The sequence below is a fragment of the Borostomias antarcticus genome, assembly GCF_949987555.1.
Source record: "Borostomias antarcticus genome assembly, chromosome: 3".
Taxonomy (NCBI): Eukaryota; Metazoa; Chordata; class Actinopteri; order Stomiiformes; family Stomiidae; genus Borostomias; species Borostomias antarcticus.
In genome coordinates, this window is record NC_140236.1 from 36,635,164 (window position 1) to 36,655,795 (window position 20,632).

The 20,632-nt window shown below is 48.4% G+C and overlaps 2 protein-coding genes across 2 annotated transcripts; one reads left to right on the forward strand and one right to left on the reverse strand.

Annotated features, from left to right (window-relative positions):
• Positions 1-138: 138 nt before the first annotated feature.
• ubxn6 (UBX domain protein 6) lies at positions 139-9,408 on the forward strand. The gene is made up of 11 exons (XM_084435787.1): positions 139-269; positions 1,549-1,703; positions 1,837-1,904; positions 1,990-2,118; positions 2,281-2,378; positions 3,963-4,038; positions 4,139-4,223; positions 4,974-5,193; positions 5,608-5,738; positions 7,206-7,354; positions 7,562-9,408. The coding sequence occupies exons 1-11, from the start codon at positions 187-189 to the stop codon at positions 7,685-7,687; spliced, it is 1,320 nt and encodes a 439-aa protein (XP_084291913.1). The 5' UTR covers positions 139-186; the 3' UTR covers positions 7,688-9,408.
• A 349-nt stretch (positions 9,409-9,757) lies between these two features.
• chaf1a (chromatin assembly factor 1, subunit A (p150)) lies at positions 9,758-20,254 on the reverse strand. Its single transcript, XM_084436338.1, has 16 exons — positions 20,079-20,254; positions 18,978-19,028; positions 18,224-18,873; positions 18,039-18,095; positions 17,652-17,896; positions 17,130-17,211; positions 16,895-16,963; positions 16,591-16,808; positions 15,844-16,015; positions 14,997-15,077; positions 14,263-14,364; positions 13,608-13,851; positions 13,198-13,342; positions 12,076-12,400; positions 10,687-10,774; positions 9,758-10,589 (listed from the first exon to the last, which is right to left on the reverse strand). The coding sequence occupies exons 1-16, from the start codon at positions 20,146-20,148 to the stop codon at positions 10,459-10,461; spliced, it is 2,730 nt and encodes a 909-aa protein (XP_084292464.1). The 5' UTR covers positions 20,149-20,254; the 3' UTR covers positions 9,758-10,458.
• Positions 20,255-20,632: the final 378 nt, after the last annotated feature.

The window sequence follows — 20,632 nt, forward strand, 5'->3', positions numbered from 1 at the left end:
AGAGGTCGCTATAACATGTCTAACTGGTTCAGGCTCAGATAAGAGCTTTGCTTTTTGTCCACTTCCTCTTCCGTTGTCGATGTAAACAACCTTGTCTAACGTCAGATAGCATAGCCCCCAGGCTGTTGATCCTCATCTATGTAAGTGTTTTCTTCGCAGAATATCATTTTGTGACAGCATAACGACATGAAGAAGTTTTTTGAAGACATCAAGAAAGACATAAAATTCAAATCAGCAGGACCTGGAAAGAAACTCACCGAAGAGTCCAGGTAAATAAACTAGCCTAGCCTAGTATGCGGTATGACAGCCCCCCCTATTTACCCCAGCTAATCCAGCTATAACTGATTCGAAGGCTTACTAGAAAAGCCAGCCTAGCTAGCTCATTAACTTACATGTGGTAGTTAGATAACTAAGACTAGACTGAATCCCCTTGTTAGCTGAGTGCCGTCCATACCATACCATTTTATTTATAGAGCACATTTAAAAACAACAAAGTTGACCAAAGTGCTGTACAAGTCAAACAACAATAACACACAAAGAACACATAGTAAAACTACCCTACTATCCAGTGTCGTATCGTCTGTGTGACTTAGTTTTCTGTATCTGGCTTCTCATCATAGTGTAATATGCGAATCAAATGTTGAAAGAAGTCAATCAGTTAATTGAAGTCAATTAAAGGGAGGATCTTCCGTCCTCATGGCCTAGCTATCTGTCCTCACGGCCTAGCTGTCTGTCCTCATGGCCTAGCTGTCTGTCCTCATGGCCTAGCTGTCTGTCCTCATGGCCTAGCTGTCTGTCCTCATGGCCTAGCTGTCTGTCCTCATGGCCTAGCTATCTGTCCTCATGGCCTAGCTATCTGTCCTCATGGCCTAGCTATCTGTCCTCATGGCCTCGCTATCTGTCCTCATGGCCTAGCTATCTGTCCTCATGGCCTAGCTATCCGTCCTCATGGCCTAGCTATCCGTCCTCACGGCCTAGCTATCCGTCCTCACGGCCTAGCTATCTGTCCTCACGGCCTAGCTATCTGTCCTCACGGCCTAGCTATCCGTCCTCACGGCCTAGCTATCTGTCCTCACGGCCTAGCTATCCGTCCTCACGGCCTAGCTATCCGTCCTCACGGCCTAGCTATCTGTCCTCACGGCCTAGCTATCCGTCCTCACGGCCTAGCTATCCGTCCTCACGGCCTAGCTATCCGTCCTCATGGCCTAGCTATCCGTCCTCACGGCCTAGCTATCTGTCCTCACGGCCTAGCTATCTGTCCTCACGGCCTAGCTGTCTGTCCTCACGGCCTAGCTGTCTGTCCTCATGGCCTAGCTATCTGTCCTCATGTCCTAGCTATCTGTCCTCATGGCCTAGCTATCTGTCCTCATGGCCTAGCTGTCTGTCCTCACGGCCTAGCTGTCTGTCCTCACGGCCTAGCTGTCTGTCCTCACGGCCTAGCTATCTGTCCTCACGGCCTAGCTATCTGTCCTCACGGCCTAGCTATCTGTCCTCACGGCCTAGCTATCTGTCCTCACGGCCTAGCTATCCGTCCTTTTCTTTGCCCAGTTCCAAGGCCCAGGTGGTGCATAGCAGCGTTGGTTCCAAGCCCCGTGCCGCGCCCACTGATGGAGCCCAGCGGGCCGGAGCCGCAGCTCTGGCCAGGATCGAGCAGCAGCCTCGCCCACGAGCTCAGACCTCACAGGATGTCATCCGAAACCAGGGTAAGAGCAGGTTTCCCAGAATGCCATGCTGCTTATACTATTGCCTAGGGTACTATGGCATCTTACTCTATTAAACAAGGATACACAATCAGACTATTATGGACTTATACGTCTGATTCTCGTCCCTCCATAGTGAAAAGAGAGTTAGAGGCAGAGGCAGCAGCAGTTGCCTCAGAGAAGGATAAAGGAGCAACGGTTGAGGTAAATTAGTAACCTCCTTCACAAACACGTCATTGGGAATGGACAGTATGTATTCTCGTGAGTATCGCTTATCTTTTTTTTCCAGGGATCCCAGGTGCCAATTAAGGACCCTGCATGTCTCTCAGTGTCAGGTGTGTATTTCACCTGCCCACTAACTGGAGCCACTTTAACCAAGAGTGAGAGAGAAGTGCACATTAAAGAGGCCATTTTCATGGTGGGTGGATCGATTCTCTTATTTCCTGCTTGTATCACATTCTGATTGTGACTGATATGCAACATTGATGTATGCAGTCCAAACTATTCAAATACTTACTGGCGTGAAGTCAACATATGTGTCTCGCATATTAATAAAGAAACATGTTTAATTGCCTTGCAGCGGTTTGAGGAAGACCGTGTAGAGGCCTCCATTATGATGTTCCACACTTTCAACAAAGACAGAGAGAAAGTGAAGACTGCAGTGGACATCATCAGCAAGTAAGAAACAAGACTCTCAGAACAGGTTCCAGATCAGCTCTTAGATCCATGTCCACGCACATGTAGACATAGTATTGGACATGTGTAAGTAATGGGGGAATAGTTAAAACTTGAGCTCTGCATTCGACACGGTTGACCACAACATTTTACTAGGCCGACTGGAGAACTGGCTGGGAATTTCTGGCCCAGTGCTAGACTGGTTTGAATCCTACCTGAAGGACAGGGACTACTTTGTGTCTACAGGCAATTACACATCTGAGCAGATAAAAATAACCTTTGGAGTTCCCCAAGGCTCCATTCTGGGGCCTCTTCAACATTTACATGCTCCCACTAGTTCAAATTATGGAAAACAACAAAATATGTTACCGTAGCTACGCAGACGGCATACACATTTATATCACCATATCACCAGGGAACTATAATCCCATACAAGCGCTGAGTAAGTGCATTGAACAAATCAATGATTGGATGTTCCAGAACTTTCTCCAACTAAACAAACATAAAACTGAAGTAACTGTCTTTGGAGCCAAAGAAGAATGATTAAAAGTCAGCGCTCAGCTTCAATCAGTAATGCTAAAAACCACCAACGAAGCCAGAAATCTTGGTGTAGTCATGGACTCAGACCTCCATTTCAACAGCCACATTAAGACAATTACCAAGTCAGCCTACTATCACCTGAAGAATATATCAAGGATTAAAGGATTTATGTCCCAGCAGGATTTGGAAAAACTTGTTCATGCTTTTTTATCTTCAGTAGACTTGACTACTGTAACGGTGTGTTTACAGGTCTCTCTAAAAATCGATCAGACAGCTGCAGCTGATTCAGAACGCTGCTGCTCGAGTCCTCACTAAGACTAAGAAAGTGGATCATATCACACCAGTACTAAGGTCTTTACACTGGCTTCCTGTCTGTCAAATCATTTACTTTAAAATACTGCTGTTGGTTTATTAAGCACTGAATTCTTTAGGGCCCAAATCTATTTTTGATCTGCTGCTACGTTATGAACCACCAGGAGGTCACAGGTCAGCTTTCTGTCCCACCAGGAGGTCACAGGTCAGCTTTCTGTCCCACCAGGAGGTCACAGGTCAGCTTTCTGTCCCACCAGGAGGTCACAGGTCAGCTTTCTGTCCCACCAGGAGGTCACAGGTCAGCTTTCTGTCCCACCAGGAGGTCACAGGTCAGCTTTCTGTCCCCAGAGTTAAAACTAACTTCCAGAAAACTGCAGATCGGCTGCAACTCCCACTTCTTTTAAATCAACACTGAAGTCTTTTCTTTTTGCTGCTGCTTTTTTCAAATAATTATTCATTCGTACAGTGCACTTTAAGTTTTATTCTTGTATTTTATTTTTCCTGCATTTTGTTTTAAATGACCTTTTATAATGTGTTTCTTTGTCTTGATGCTTTTAATGTCTCATGTAAAGCACTTTTAATTACCTTGTTGCTGAAATGTGCTCTACAAATAAACTTGCCTTGATCCTCTCCACAGGTACCTTAGGGGTTAAGACGTGAAGAGGTCACAGGTCACGTGATGTTGTGTGATGAGTATCTTGACAGCCCATTGTTTCATGTTGCTTCACCACTCAGGTACATCGAAAACATCTGTAAGAATCCGACAGAAGAGAAGTACAGGAAGATCAAACTCAGCAACAAGGTGTTCCAGGTATGTTTGTCTCAGACGTATTGTAGTCGAGAATTATATGAAACTGAATGGTTTGTGCAGCTGTTTCCTCTTTAATGCTTGGTATTGTTCTTCTCCCCAGGAGAAGGTGAAGTGTGTGGAGGGGACTCGGGAGTTCCTGCAGGCTCTGGGGTTCGAAAGTGTCATGCTGCCCGTAGAGGGACAAGGTACATCCACCTCCTTTATCACCTATGTCTGTTTCTGCAGAGAGGCAAACAAAACATGAGTGATTCCCTAAAATATGAGTGATTCCCAACATGACTCTGGCCAGCTATCTGAATCAGGCTATCTGAATCAAGCTATCTGAATCAGGCTATCTGAATCAGGCTATCTGAATCAGGCTCTCTGAATCAGGCTCTCTGAATCAGGCTATCTGAATCAGGCTCTCTGAATCAGGCTCTCTGAATCAGGCTCTCTGAATCAGGCTATCTGAATCAGGCTATCTGAATCAGGCTATCTGAATCGGGCTCTCTGAATCGGGCTATCTGAATCAGGTTCTCTGAATCAGGCTATCTGAATCAGGCTATCTGAATCAGGCTATCTGAATCAGGCTATCTGAATCAGGCTATCTGAATCGGGCTCTCTGAATCGGGCTATCTGAATCAGGTTCTCTGAATCAGGCTATCTGAATCAGGCTATCTGAATCAAGCTATCTGAATCAAGCTATCTGAATCAGGCTATCTGAATCAAGCTATCTGAATCAGGCTATCTGAATCAAGCTATCTGAATCAAGCTATCTGAATCAAGCTATCTGAATCAGGCTATCTGAATCAGGCGATCTGAATCAGGCTATCTGAATCGGGCTATCTGAATCGGGCTATCTGAATCGGGCTATCTGAATCGGGCTATCTGAATCAGGCCCAGTGTAGCGCTAGGACTGGCGTCCTCTGATTCTCCTGCCTCCCGTTCCTCCCCAGAGGAGAGTGAGGAGTTCCTGATGCTGGGAGAGCAGGGCCCCCAGGGCCTGGAGGAGATGAGGGACAGGAGGGAGCGTCTGCAGAGTGGGGAACCAGTCAGGGCTCAGCTGGACCGCCAGCCGCAGGCCTACCGCCCCTCCCCCAACGCCACCCGCTTCGAGCTGCCCCCGGAGTTCTACAACCTGACCGCGGAAGAGCTGAGGAAAGAGCAGCAGCTGAGGTAGACTTTTTGGGGGGGGGGAATATGTAGAGAGTGGGTCGTATGCCCACCTCCCTTGTTCTCTGTAAAGCGCATTGTGTTGCCTCTGGGTATGAAATGCGCTATACAAATAAAGCTTTGATTGATTGATTGATTGATTGATTGATTGATTGATTGATTGATTGATTGATTGATTGATTGATTGATAGATTGATAGACGCTCACCGATGACAACAGGACTCCTAAGGACTAGGACTTTAGAAAACTCACAAGCTGCACTTGGAACTACAGCAACCAGGTTCCATATCCTGACCCTGTGACCCTGTCTGCTGTCTCAGTGCTGCCGTGTTTCTCCTCCGGGGTGTGTGTGTGTGCGGCGTGTGTGTGTGTGTGCGTGCGTGTGTGCGTGTGTGTGTGTGTGTGTGTGCGCTGTAGGAGTGAGGTGGTGGATAAGAACGCTATGCTGCGCACCAAGGCCATGCGTGAGAGAGAGGAACAGAGAGAGAGACGCAAATACAACTACACTCTCCTGAGGGTCCGCCTGCCGGACGGGACCCTGCTGCAGGGTCTGTACCTGACCACACACACCACACACACCTGTACCTGACCACACACACACCTCCACCTGACCACACACACCTGACCACACACACCTCTGTACCTGACCACACACACCTGTACCTGACCACACACACCTGTACCTGACCACACACACCTGTACCTGACCACACACACCTGTACCTGACCACACACACCTGTACCTGACCACACACACCTGTACCTGACCACACACACCTGTACCTGACCACACACACCTGTACCTGAGAACACACACACCTGTACCTGAGAACACACACCTGTACCTGACCACACACACCACACACACCTGTACCTGACCACACACACACCTCCACCTGACCACACACACCTCCACCTGACCACACACACCTGACTACACACACCTGTACCTGACCACACACACCTGACCACACACACCTGTACCTGACCACACACACCTCCACCTGACCACACACACCTCCACCTGACCACACACACCTCCACCTGAGAACACACACCTCCACCTGAGAACACACACCTCCACCTGAGAACACACACCTCCACCTGAGAACACACACCTCCACCTGACCACACACACCTCCACCTGAGAACACACACCTGTACCTGACCACACACACCTCCACCTGAGAACACACACCTCCACCTGAGAACACACACCTCCACCTGAGAACACACACCTCCACCTGAGAACACACACCTCCACCTGAGAACACACACCTCCACCTGAGAACACACACCTCCACCTGAGAACACACACCTCCACCTGAGAACACACACCTCCACCTGAGAACACACACCTCCACCTGAGAACACACACCTCCACCTGAGAACACACACACCTCCACCTGAGAACACACACCTCCACCTGACCACACACACCTCCACCTGAGAACACACACCTGTACCTGACCACACACACCTCCACCTGAGAACACACACCTCCACCTGAACACACACACCTCCACCTGAGAACACACACCTCCACCTGAGAACACACACCTCCACCTGAGAACACACACCTCCACCTGAGAACACACACCTCCACCTGAGAAGAAACACACGCATTCTTATGCTGTTATTTATTGCTTTATAAATGTTCTTAGCCGGTAGACAAACATACTCCAGGAGCTCCATCGCCTTGTTGAGAGGGGTCAGGGAAGAATTTTTACAGCTCACTTATCTGGCCCCCGGGTGATTACTGTTTTTTTGCTTCCCTCTGGAATATGTAGAGAGTGGGTCGTATGCCCACCTCCCTTGTTCTCTGTAAAGCGCATTGTGTTGCCTCTGGGTATGAAATGCGCTATACAAATAAAGCTTTGATGGATTGATTGATTGATTCAGAACTCCATCACACAGCAGCGGACGCCGTCTAATGTCTAGGATTCACAGCAGCGTTGGAGTCTGGCTAGTTATAATAACGCCTTATTTCGTCTCTCACCGTTGTGTCCTTCCAGGCACCTTCCTGGCCTGGGACCGGCTCTCTGTGCTCTTCCAGTTTGTGCGGGAGTCCTTGGCGGACGGCTGGCAGCCGTTTGAGCTCATAGCGCCCGGAGGACACAAGCTGCGAGAGAGCGAGGAGGTGGCCCTCAACGAGTCCAGCTTGGTAAGTAGTGTTCGTCTCCGAGCGTCGGTCCTGGGGAGATGTTGAGCTGCAGAGTTTTGCTGAGCTGGAGCAAAGTCATGCACGCCCAGCGTCCTCCCTGTCTGGACCTGGACACCTCGCCTCAGTGCTATTGAGGCGGGTTTGTTTAGTACATCACCATTTTGAAAAAACATGCTGTAAATACTGACTGGAGTTTCTCTCGTGGAGGTTCCTGCGGCTCTGCTGACGTTTTCCTGGGACGCGGCCGTGCAGGCGGACATCGCGGCCGCCGGGGGGAAGGCTGGCGCTCTCCTCAAGCCAGAGCTGCTGGAGAATATACGGACCCTTAGCTGAGCAGAAGGCCTCTTATTCCCTGAACTAACCCTGGGTCACCGCCCGCGTACGCCCATCCTGCTGAGCCTGCCTCTCCTCCCTCCCCTCACTCTCTCCTCCCTCCTCTCCTCCTCCCTCTCTCCCTCCCTCCTAGCTCTCTCCCAGTTTGGAGATGACGCCGTCAGCCCCCAAATCTGAAGTCTTGGACTGGACTTGCTGACATGCGTCTGAAAAGAGGGAGAAGGAGACTGATAATGCCATGCAGTGTTTTTGTTGTGTTGTTTCCTGAATGTGTGTTCAGTACTGTAGGTCTGTGGAAGCACTTCCTTATCCTGACTCACCTATGGTTGGGTAGCCCACTCGGCATGGCGTGGAGGCCCCTGGTGTAGCTGTCACACTCAGCCTTGCTTCAGCATGCTAATGCTCTCACCACAGCAGAGATGATCCATATATACTGTACTGGCTTTACACCCGTACGGAGTGACTAGCCTAGTTGCGAAGATCAGACATGAGTGAAGTAGTATTTGAAATCAAGAGCAAATTTCATATACTATTTGGATTAGGTCTGTTTGAAACCAGTGGTAAAGCTTCAGTGGTAGTAAGGCACCGTTTGATTGGACATCGTCTGTAAACAGAAGCTAAGCTATCGGGTCCTTCTGCTTTGTTTTGTATTGATGTGATGTCACCACGGTATCAACAGCACTTTCAATTGATATTCTGACATGTGAAGGTGCGCGTCCTCTGAAGAAAAGAAAACATTTAGGAAAACATGTTTGCACTGCGTAGAGACCCTCGTGTTATATTATAGGGGTGAGTTAAGAGTTGATCAGCACTTGCATTGGAATATCAGTCGGGTAATGTTTGATAGGACTTTAGTCTCAGTAATCTACAGGTGCATCACTGCCAGGTTTATACTGTAACTTGCCCATCATAGTAAAAGCGATCCTAAAATTCTAATTGATTTCCTTGAAATTAACAGTTTGCAACTTGATTGAATAAGAAAGGAAAGTCTATTATGATAGTGGTAGTTGTATTTCAGTTAGTTTGTATGTGTGTGTGTGAAACATTTAATTGTGGGACAAACACGAAGGTTTAAACACAATTTACACAGCACTGTCCAAACACAACCCCTTGCCCATGACACTACACTGCTAAAGCTCTATGAAAAGGTTTTAATTTAATTATACGGTAATTGATTTGTCCTTACCATCTGATAGGGCAATTGTCATGAGAAGTTTGAACAAGGGGCTGGTTTAGGAAAAGGAGCTGTTCTGTTTCTGGGTGTTGATCCTGTAGGTAGCCGAGATGACCGACCTACCTCTCCTCACAGCAACATGCACAGCGCATACTGCAGTCAGCCATAACAACCCACCCCAGATTTACACTACGCCAGGACATGAAAGGATTGTCCCAAATCAACCCATAGGCCCGACCCTGCGCCGTTCTGAAGACAAGTATGTGACGGGTGTACGCAAAATAGCTCCGACTTGCACACAGTTGGCATGTTTGCAGCATGTTACTTACACCGGTACATGACTCTCAACGGACTCCACAGGGTAACAGTATATACTCTAAGTAACAGTATATACTAAGTAGGGCTTAGTAGTTGATTTGGGTTATCAGAGAAGTTAGTAGCAACGTCTGTCCACAAGGCGTCTCTTATGTTGGCTTCACATGTAAATGTTTTGTTGATTCGTGTTTTGGATGACTAGCTAAGGACACTGCTGTTATATTGCTTTTTAACCTGCCTGTAATAAAGACAAATAATGCAATCAGATTTGTTTTATGAATAACATTTATATATTCACAACGGGCACTAAAAGCATTAGAATCTGAAAGCCACACACCAGAGCACCCCAGAACTGTGAACTTGGCTTATATGAAAGGTGGTTTATTTCAATTGTGTAACAAGACAAAGTTTATAATTTCTCCAAAATGGTCTTCTTAGTCCAGTACCTACCTACCTGCAAATGCTGCACATACCAAAAGCATGTTTTTTTAAATAATGCTTTATTCAAACAGAAATTGAGACACCTTTACCCCACCTGCAAACTGCAAAAACAGTTGTAGAGTGAAAACGCCACCGACAAAAGTGCCACTGAAAGTGGAAGGAAAATGGCTTTTAACAATGGATGGCCATTTACTATTCCACCTCTAAATCATTATTAAAAGAACATACAAAACAAAATGGAGGTCTACAAGATCTGTGTATAGCAGCCTGAAACAGCACCTGCCATATCCTCAAACCCCATGATACAAAACAGGAAATGTGGTGACATGTTGATAAAGGCATCCAGAAAGAAAGGAAACAAGGATAAGCATATAAAAGTGCAGTACATTTAATCATATTTTTTTAATGAATTCAATCAGTTCAAGTAATTTAGAAAAAAAACAAAAAACATATATATAAAAAGAGGCCTATGGTCCAGCAGATGGCGGCTACTCCAGTGGGCGCTGATGAACCCGATCTGATGACAGTGGGGTCATGACATGACAAGTCACCCTCTCTGCTCCTCCACACTCGGCGAAGACATCCATATAGACACGCCTGACACTCCCAACACAACCAACGAGGCATGGATCAACACTATCAAATAAGCCTGGCCCTGACAGCTTTTTGGCTCAGACCCTTTCATTCTACAGATATCTGACAGGAGGAACTGGGATGTAATACTGAGTGAGGGAGGCTGTTGAGCCACCACTACCAGAGTGTGCTATCGTGATTGAAGACCTGATTCTGTCCTGTGACACCCAGGAGACGGAGGGAGGTGGGGTGGGGGGGGGGGCAGTCCTCAGGCAGTAGCCGGGGTGGGGGCGGGACGGGGCAGGGGGACAGCAGCTGTGTCAGAGGGGGGGGTCACTTCCATTTGTTCTGTGCTCTCTCCCTCTGTGGTGCGGGTGGAGGTGTTCTCCCTGGAGGATCCTGCAAAGAAGCAACAGTTATTCCAGAGTCCTTCTATGGCCAGAGGGGTTGGGTGTTGGGAGCGTGACACCAGGAGCGAAGCGCGTTGAGGACTCACCACTCTGCGTGGAGATGATGATGCAGTCTGGCTCCTCATCATCATCCTCAGTGTCGGCCTGAAAGCCGTCTGTCTCCATAGCTTCAGTCTGAAACAGGGGAGAGGTCAGAAGAGTATGACAGAGCAGTCACAGGCACAGCAGCATCATCTCTTAATGCACCTGCGTAAGGGTGCGTTCACACAGCAGATTTTGCAAGCTGCTAAAAATGTGAGGCGCAGCGCATTGTCCCTGGCCAGCGCTATTCGTTGGCAACCGACAGAACACAGAGGGTTATGCAGGAGTATGGGGTGAGGGGGTCCCTACTTAGGGCCATCCAATCCCTGTACACCCAGAGCGAGAGCTGTGTCCGTGTCCTCGGTAGTCAGTCGGTTTCCTTTCCGGTGGGGGTTGGCCTCCGCCAGGGCTGCGCTTTGCCACCAGTCCTGTTTGTGATTTTCATGGACAGGATATCGAGGTGTAGCTGTGGAGGGGTGGGTTTGCAGTTCGATGAGCTGAGGATCGCGTCGGTTGTTTGCAGATGATGTGGTCCTGATGGCATCAGCTGCCTGCGACCTCCAGCACTCTCTGGATAGGTTCGCAACCGAGTGTGAAGCGGCTGGGATGAGAATCAGCACCTCTAAGTCTGAGGCCATGGTTCTCGGCAGGAAACCGGTGGTCTGTCTGCTCCGAGTAGGAAATGAGTCCTTACCCCAAGTGAAGGAGTTCAAGTATCTGGGGGTCTGGTTCACGAGTGAGGGAACCATGGAGAGGGAGTTAAGCCGGAGAATCGGAGCAGCTGGTGCGGTTCTGCAGTTGCTTTACTGCACTGTTGAGACGAAAAGAGAGCTGAGCCAAAAGGCAAAGCTCTCGATCTACCGGTCTATCTTCGTCCCCACCCTCACCTATGGTCATGAAGGATGGGTCATGACCGAAAGAACGAGATCACGGATACAAGCGGCCGAAATTAGTTTTCTCCGGAGGGTGGCTGGGGTCTCCCTGAGAGATTGGGTGAGAAGTTCAGTCATCCGGGAGAGACTCGGAGTAGAGCCGCTGCTCCTTTGCATCGAAAGGAGCCAGTTGAGGTGGTTCGGGCATCTAGTGAGGATGCCTCCTGGGCGCCTCCCTAGGGAGGTGTTCCAGGCGTGTCCGGCTGGGAGGAGGCCGCGGGGTAGACCCAGGACTAGGTGGCGGGACTACATCTCCGCACTGGCCTGTGAGCGGCTAAAGATTCCCCAGGCAGAGCTGGTTGATGCTGCCAGGGAAAGGGATGTCTAGGGCCCCCCTGCTGGAACTGCTGCCTCCGCGACCCTACCCCGGATAAGCGGATGACGATGGATGGATGGATGGATGGATGGATAAAAGCCCTATATAAGTGCGGTCCATTAACAATTTTCACACCCGTTTCCTACCTGTTCAGGGTCGGCACACTTCTTCATGAACTTGGTGATGGACATGCTACCAGCACTCTTCCTCTTGTTGCAGGAGGAGGAGGGTGTGGTGGTGGAGGAGGACTGAGGAGTGGTTGGGGAGTTGCCCTGGGAGCCTGTAGCTGCCCCCGTGGTCTCATCCCGGGGCATCTGGGCACCAGAGGTGAGGTAGTTCCACTGGCAGGGCACAGGCAGGCCCTCCTGGTTGAAGCGGGCCAGCACCTCTGTGTGCACGTACCAGCAGGGTCTGTAGGACGGGCGCTTCACATACACAGCGTTGCTTTTGATCAGGCGCTTCAGCTGGATCCTGAGTTAAAAAGGGAAAGAGATCATCTGTCAACATCACAATATACAGTCATCAGCATTGAGCCCTTTGTTTGAAATAAAACTCTCTAAAAGGCCCGGTCCAGGCTGCTTTTCCTTAGGAAGCTCCGATCGTTCAATGTCAGTAGACCACTCCTTCATGTTCTACAAGAGCATTGTGGGTAGTGTCCTTTTCTTTTCTGTTGTCTGTTGGGGGAGCAGTCTGAGCTCATCTGAGAGGAACAAGATAAACAAACTGATGAAGAAGGCGGGATCAGTGCTCGGCGGTCACCTGACCTGTCACCTGACTTACTGGAAACCATAACACAGCAGAGAATGGGCAGAAAGCTTAAGTGTATCCTTGACAAGGTCGATCACCCCTTGTACCCTGTGTTCAACGAGCTAAGCAGCTCCCATAGTAACAGACTTGTGCTGCCCAGGTCCTCCACAGAGAGGTTTAGAGAGTCCTCTGTACCAACGGCAGTGAAGCTTTTTAATGAATGTTGCTGTCGATAGCCAATGCTTTTATGGTCTCTGGTTGTTATGCTCTTATACTCTATGTACTTCTGCGCTGTTGTCCATCTACTTTTTTATGCATTGAGATGCACTATATATGTTGTCTTGTCTGTTTGTATCTGTTTTTATGGTGGCACTAAATTTCCCCCTGGGGATTAATAAAGTAAACTCAACTCAACTCTTAATAAAAGAAGAATCAATTGCTTCGGAAAAAGCAGTTGGGCATTTTCTGGGCCTGTAAGAAAAACACAGTAGGCTTGGTGACTGAAGTCCTGTAGTGATTACCTGCTAGGGATGCTGTCTGCTCCGTTGGGGGGGCTGGACATGATGGGTGAGGGGGACTGCTGGCGACAGAACTCCTGGAACTCGGTGACCATCACCTCTTTGCGGTTGATGTTGCCATGGAGAAGAGGCAGAAGCTGAGACAGCACTATGGGAACAAATGGAACGTCAACATCCATCACTGGTATAAGAACAGTAGGTAAGATTTAGCAGTGATGTTGCTCTCAGTGTATATAATATGTGACTCCTATGTCCAATTTTAATAACTGTAGCATGATCATGTAGCTAATGCATAAGCTGTGCTTGCAATAAGGCAAGCTAGCATCGTTAAACTTTTTCTTTTCAGCCAGCCAAAAAGACGGTCGCTCAGTCAGTCAGTCAGCTCTGATCAGAAATATTCACTGAGGACTCACGCTGCTCGTTGCGTTGATGTTTCTTGGCGGACTCCTCCGGGGTGGTGGCCTCGGCCTTGGGCAGGGGCTCAAAGAGGCACACGGCAAAGGGCTGGAAGAGCTCCAGCGTGGGGCCCTCTCCCTCCCACACACAGCCCCTCACCACCGCCTCCAACACCTTCACCTTCTTCTTGGACATCAGCTCGTCCCACTCCCGGGCCTTCAGCTTCTGACGCACTTTCTGCTTCTCCAAGTCGCCACCCTCCTGCAAACAGAGGTTAAGGGTTAGCCTCAATCACAGCAGTCTATCCAGGACCAGGGCAGTTAACCAAATGAAAGAGGGCAGCCTGGATCTGTTCCGGTTCATCATTTCCAGTCAGCAGTGTTACCCTGCCACTCATCTTTGGGGTTACATAACTTTGACCCGTCTTGAGCGGAGAGCAGTGTGACTGAAGAAAGTTAAGACACGTCTGATTTATACCATGATGATATGATATTCAATTTTCTATCAAATATTTCCCGAAAATCTAATATATTTAATTATTGGCATTATATAATTTTGCATTTAAATTTCCGGTAGCCTAATAATCCAATCTACATTTTGAAGATGGATCATACATTTTTCCACGAAGTTGACGACTAGTCAATGTTCAAATATTTATTTGAGAGCCCTAACCTCTTCCTCCCGTGCCCCTTCCCCATCTGACAGGTAACCATGGGGTACGAAGAAACCATCGTCGTCGTCATCGTCATTTTCACCTCCCTCGTCGTCGTCATCCTGAAAACGCAAACAGCCCGTTAAGACAATAAGCTGCAGTAACAACCGTCTCAAAATGAAACTCCATGGCAAAGCATCCAGACACACCAAGGAATTTAACCTTCCATTCCACTCTAAACAAAACTGTGTTGGCTGAGGGCGTCTCATATCTGCCGATGTCGTAGCATTTAGTTAACACACACACACACACACACACACACACACACACACACACACACGTACACACAGACATACACCAGCCCACTTCCAGCTTTAGGCCTGGGCCATAGCAAACACACACCAGTATTTGCCATGTCTCTCCTATGATGCTTTTTTAGCCTCTCTTACTCTGAAATGTAATTTAATGTAATGTATTGTTTTATAAATGTTCTTAGCCGGTAGACAAACATACTCCTGGAGCTTGCTCGATCACCTTGTTGAGAGGGGTCAGGGACAATTTTTCCAGCTCACTTATCTGGCCCCCGGGTGATTACTGTTTTTTTGCTTCCCTCTGGAATATGTAGGGGTGGGTCGTATGCCCACCTCCCTTGTTCTCTGTAAAGCGCATTGTGTTGCCTCTGGGTATGAAATGCGCTATACAAATAAAGCTTTGATTGATTGATTGATTGATGTGAGTCTGGTGAGAGACTCACCCCCTCGCTGTGAGACAGGGACTCTCCCGGCTCGTCCTCCTCCCACTCCTCATCACTGTCCGCCTCATAGTCCAGCAGCTCCTGCAGAGGAAACAGACTGGGTTTAAACCGGTGAAACACGTTGGGTTGGTTAAGGTGCAGGCTTGGCAGGGCCAGATATTACAGAAGTCGTGATATAGTTAGTATATATATATATACAGTAATATATAGTAAAAAATCTAGTTCTCAATGCTAGGATCTCTGCTCACACCGCCTCCCTGGAAGTTATTTTCAGTTTGTTTGTCAACTCTAATGGTGCGTTTGTTTATAACTGGGAGGTGGCAAATTGCAACTTGCTACTAGGAATTATTAAATATAACACTGTTTCTCAGCCCCCAGTTGCTGGAATGCACTAGATATAACTAGGTAACTGTGATATAATGGTATATAGATATAACTAGGTAACTGTGATATAATGGTATATAGATATAACTAGGTAACTGTGATATAATGGTATATAGCTTGAATGCACACAGGTCGGAGGTAGGTATTTTGCCACTTGCGACTTGCAGATGTTATGGTGCGTTCGTTTGTGGTCGGAGGTGCGACCACAAACGAACGCACCATAACATCTGCCACAGTGGTACTCACACCAAACCCTTAGAGGCTCTTCTGTCGGAACCACACTGTTTTTGTTAGGGTATGCATTACTCCCAGCGCAGCGTATATTAATGCACGCATGGGTGTGTGTGTGACGGGGGCAGCCTTGCCTTGTCCTGTCTGAGCGGGCAGCGTGTGTGTGACGGGGGACAGCCTTGCCTTGTCCTGTCTGAGCGGGCAGCGTGTGTGTGACGGGGGACAGCCTTGCCTTGTCCTGTCTGAGCGGGCAGCGGGGGGAGATGTGGGCGCTCTTCTTGCTCCACGTTCCCCAGTAGGCGGGCCGGTGGTTCTCCCGGAACTGCAGGAGCTTGGAGGGGCCGTAGCGCTGGCGGTCCGGCACCCCGTCTGCTTTAGGGCCCTCAACTGTCACTATACAATCACTAGGAACGACACAATAGTGGGAATAAGTATGGGAACGTACGTAGAAACTGGTTTTCAAGTAGAAATGAAATCTCCCAAAATCGTTAGAAGAGCTGTACCACGTAGTAGAGGCTAAAACCTGAGGAGATCAGACAAGAGATGTCAACTTATACCGGGCTCACACTACAGGATATTTAAAATCCTAACCAGTTTCGGCAGCAATATTTGAAAATAACGGCTCATCACACACTACAGGATCTTATCGTGCCCGAGGGAGCAACGAACCACTGGTCTCGCCGTCTCACTTGTAAAGTCGGGACGTAATAATCTTAAATATCAAACATGTTTGATATTATCAGGGCCGCCCCGATGGGTCTGCGAGCCGATCGGGAGGTATAAGATTAGATCTGTAAACCCCTCACATTACGAGATAATCTGGGCCGATCATCGGCCCCGACCAACGTTCCAGACCAGATTTCTCCTCCGATTGTCGGGAGGGGTGAATCGGGGATAAATCGCACCAAATATCCTGTAGTGTGAGCCCGACATCAGTAGCATTAATGTGGGCGACCAGAGGCCTGCCAGGCAGCTTTACCTCTCACAGGCCGGTTGTCTGGACCTAGTTGGACCTGATCTGCGGGGTGTGTTCCTCATCCAGTCCCTCAGGCCGTCCAGGCTTCCATCGGGCTTAGCCAGGTACCGGTCCAGAGCCTCCAGAACCGAGTCGTCACACTGAACCCGAGTCAGCGGTGCCAAACACATGTGCGCTTTAATCTCGAACGGAGCAAACTTTCCACAGGCAGATGCCAGCGTCTAGGAGGGGAGAGATAAGTGTCACATTAAATGAGCCACCAGATTTTGTTTTCAATTCTCCTCTTCCATCACATGAGGCGTTTTACCTTAGGGGCCTGCTGGGTCTTGGGTTTCTGTAGAAAGCGAGTGATTTCTGCTTTCTCTGCTTTGATCCGCTGAGAATGGAGAGCGGGACAAACATTACCAGGCGTTACGCTGTTTCAGAGACTTGACACTACCGGTTGATTCCGGGGGTCGGGGCCATCAGAGCACCAGATCTACACGGGTCTGCTGCGGGGTGGGGGCACAAAGAGCTCCCAGCAGAGTTAACCTTAGACTCACATCTTTCTCTTCTTTCACTCGTTTCTCCTCCTCTTTCATCCGTTTCTCCTCCTCTTTCTTACGCTTTTCTTCGAGCTTTGCCCTATGGGAACAATTGAACAAAACGCTTTGTCATGTGAACGTTCTTCATTTGTATCACATTTGCTTACTTTACACACAGATCTCAATAGCCATGTTTCCATCCACTTGTCAATCGAATTGTGTGAGGATCGCTAAAAATATGAATGCGAATAAAGCCGGTGAACGTGCGTTTCCATCTAGAGCTTTAAATCGGATAAAGCATTTATCACAAAAGACTTTTATCGAACAAGAGAAAATCCGATGAGATCGACAGTACAAACTTTGTCGATTTTCATGATTTTTAATCGAATTTTACTGTTTCCATAAGGCATTTTTAATTCGATATAACTTAATTCGCATAAAACGTGTGAATGGAAACATGGCTAATGACAGGTTCAACATGTCAGTGGAGTATGACAAACAAGTGTCAACTTGTCAAAGATTTCAACCTGTGAAACTCACTCTTGCTTTGATTTACGCTGTTCCTCTTTAGCTTTTAATTTCTCTGCCTTTTCCTTCTCCTCCTTCTCCTTCTTCTCCAGTTTTTCACGCTCCTCCTTTTCCTTCTTCTCCTTTCTTCCCTTCTCTCGCTCCTCTTTCAGCTTGCGAGCCTCCTCTTTCTTCTTCTCTTTGGCGGCCTTGGCCTCCTCCCGCTGTCGGTCCCTCTCCTGGCGCTGGCGGAGCCTCTCCTCCTGCTCCTGCAAACTCTGGAAATACAGGAGAGAGGACTGAATACCCTCAACATCAACTACCACACTAAGACTGACAAGGGGAGACAGACTTGGACGGACGAGAGCAAAGACAGTGCAGATCCAGTGAGGAAAGAACTAAAGTTGAAACTACTTTTACCTTCAAAGAGCGTCTTTTCACCTTTTTCTGTTCTATGTTCGGGGTGGTATTTGGGTCCTGGACAGGAGAAGGACAAAAGAGGTACTCATGTTAACCAGACGTTATATACAAGTGGTTTCTTGACACAAGGATGAATGCAGATTAACCCAGAACATAGCGTTCCTCATGCAGCCTGTACTACTCACGGTGTCCGCTGGAGCCCGCTCAGCCTTAGCCTGCTCTGGGGAGCTCTCCCCCGCAGACAGGGAGCTGCTGGATGAAGGAGACGGCATGGAGTCGTTTCCATGGCTGGATACCTCAGCCTTCACTGGCTCCCGTTCCTCCTCGTTCTCAGATCCCTGTGTGGTGTCTAGCTGTGAGACAGATGCACTGTCCTCCTCCATCTTTTCATCCTCCTCCTCCTCCTCCTCCTCTTGTGCATTTGCCACCACTCTGCACTTTACGTTGCCTGTCTTGGGACTGCGTTCGGTGCGGGTGGCTTTTACAGGGTTTGGGCCTTTGCTCGGGGGGTTGTCCTGTGTGGGGGTGGGATAGGAGGCGGAGGCAGAGACAGGTGTGGCAGGGGGTAGATCGGGAGGATCACTGGAATTTGAGTTGTCAGACGTAAGGTCCACAACCACGCTCTTGGCAGAGTGGCTGCTGTGGCGACTCATGAAGCCATCAAGGGGTCCACGGCCGTTGACCAACGCAGGCCCGTGGCGCATAGGAAGCTGGGAGCGGTCGGATTCATTCTCCCCGTCAGAGGCCCCTGATTCTTGGCAGAGGGGGGCACGGGTTCTTTTGGGTTCACTGTTCTCCTTGGGCTCTGGGTTTAATCGTTTGAAAGGAAGGCGAGCTGAGTAGAAACAAAAAAAAAGTTTTTTTATTGACCTTTATCAACAGAAATGAATGTCCATGACTGATGTAAACACACGACACATACACAGACCCTGTACTTACCCTGAACAAGCTTCTTGTTGGTATTGCTGGGTTTCACAACGCCATCCATGACTAAACAGAGAAGGGGATTTGAGTTTTGTGATTAAAAATCTACCTGCATTTATGATGCTGATGCTTCAATTAAATATTAGGTTTTACATCGCATCCCCTAGACTTCTGTTGTGATTAAACCCAACCTACTTCTTGCATAGCTATATCATTTAGTTGAAAGCTTGATAATCCACAACCCCAAAACTACATCAGTGTGGCAGTCAAACTCACATTGCAAACTTTTTTGCCACTATCCAAATAATATAAATAAATGTCACTAGTGTGTTTATAGTTTTAACTTGTCACAAACGTAGCTAGCTAGGTGAAACAAAGCTGAACCCAGCTAGCTACTCGGGGGTGTTTGCTTTGCTCTCCCGCCATTCGGGGAATCAATGAAGCCCAGTCTAAAGGCCCGGACCTCTAGAGGCTGACACGGACCTCTAGAGGCTCACACGGACCCCTAGAGGCTGACACGGACCTCTAGAGGCTGACACGGACCCCTAGAGGCTGACACGGACCTCTAGAGGCTGACACGGACCTCTAGAGGCTCACACGGACCCCTAGAGGCTGACACGGACCTCTAGAGGCTGACACGGACCTCTAGAGGCTGACACGGACCTCTAGAGGCTGACCCGGACCCCTAGAGGCTGACACGGACCTCTAGAGGCTCACAGCCTCAAGCCAGGCGATATCCTCAGGGTAAAGTCAAGCCTTAGTTAGCTAGTTAGCTAGTTAGCTCATGTTGTTCCAGCTAGTTAGCTAGCTACGTTTGTTTGACATTACATTTGTATTTGGTTCACATGATGAGACGTTAGCTATAACGTTACGTATGAAATCAGCCAAACAAGTTCCAAAATAGTCAAGATAAGTCCAGTATCTCACAGCTAGCAGGTGAGCTAACTGGCTAGCAAAGCAGGCTAACGATAGCTAGCTACCTAACCAAGCCAGGGCTGACACAACTAAGTCGTGACATAAATTGGCACAATATATATAGTTCACATAGCCAGCTACATACATATAACTAGTAACAAATCTTATTTAACTAAACATCTGGTTAACGTAGCTAGTCACCTCTTCTCCGTGGGGTGGAGGCTGAATGCCCGGATGATGGGCTTCCCGCCGCTAGCGTCACCACCACCATCCGAGGCTTCCCTCACCTAGATCTCTCTTTCTGAGGGGAAACAGTATAGCTAATAGTATCTTAGCATTAAGTGTTGTTAATCCACGGTAACAGGAGTCTCCTACTTATACTTTGTCAGTATTCTAGTACTTTTTGTAACTTAGTTTAATATATAAATCTATTCTTCCCGCATCGCGTTACCGGGATCCATTGAGTCGCGGCCGCGCGCCCCTCACTCAGAATTGGCGGGAGTGTGTCACGTGCCTCAGAGCCTTCGTCTCATTGGTCAGAACTCCTCGTCTCTGGGCTCGATCCTTCGTCTCATTGGTCAGAACTCCTAGTCTCTGGGCTCGGTGGCCAATCAAATCAACTGCTCTAAAAGCACAGCCCCCTACGCGTTTCTGAAGATCTGAGTGCATAACATAGGTGTAAGCAATATGTCTAGTAATGTGTTTTGGAGCCATTTTACTTACACCAGCCATATTCCGCAACTCTGTTTCTTTTA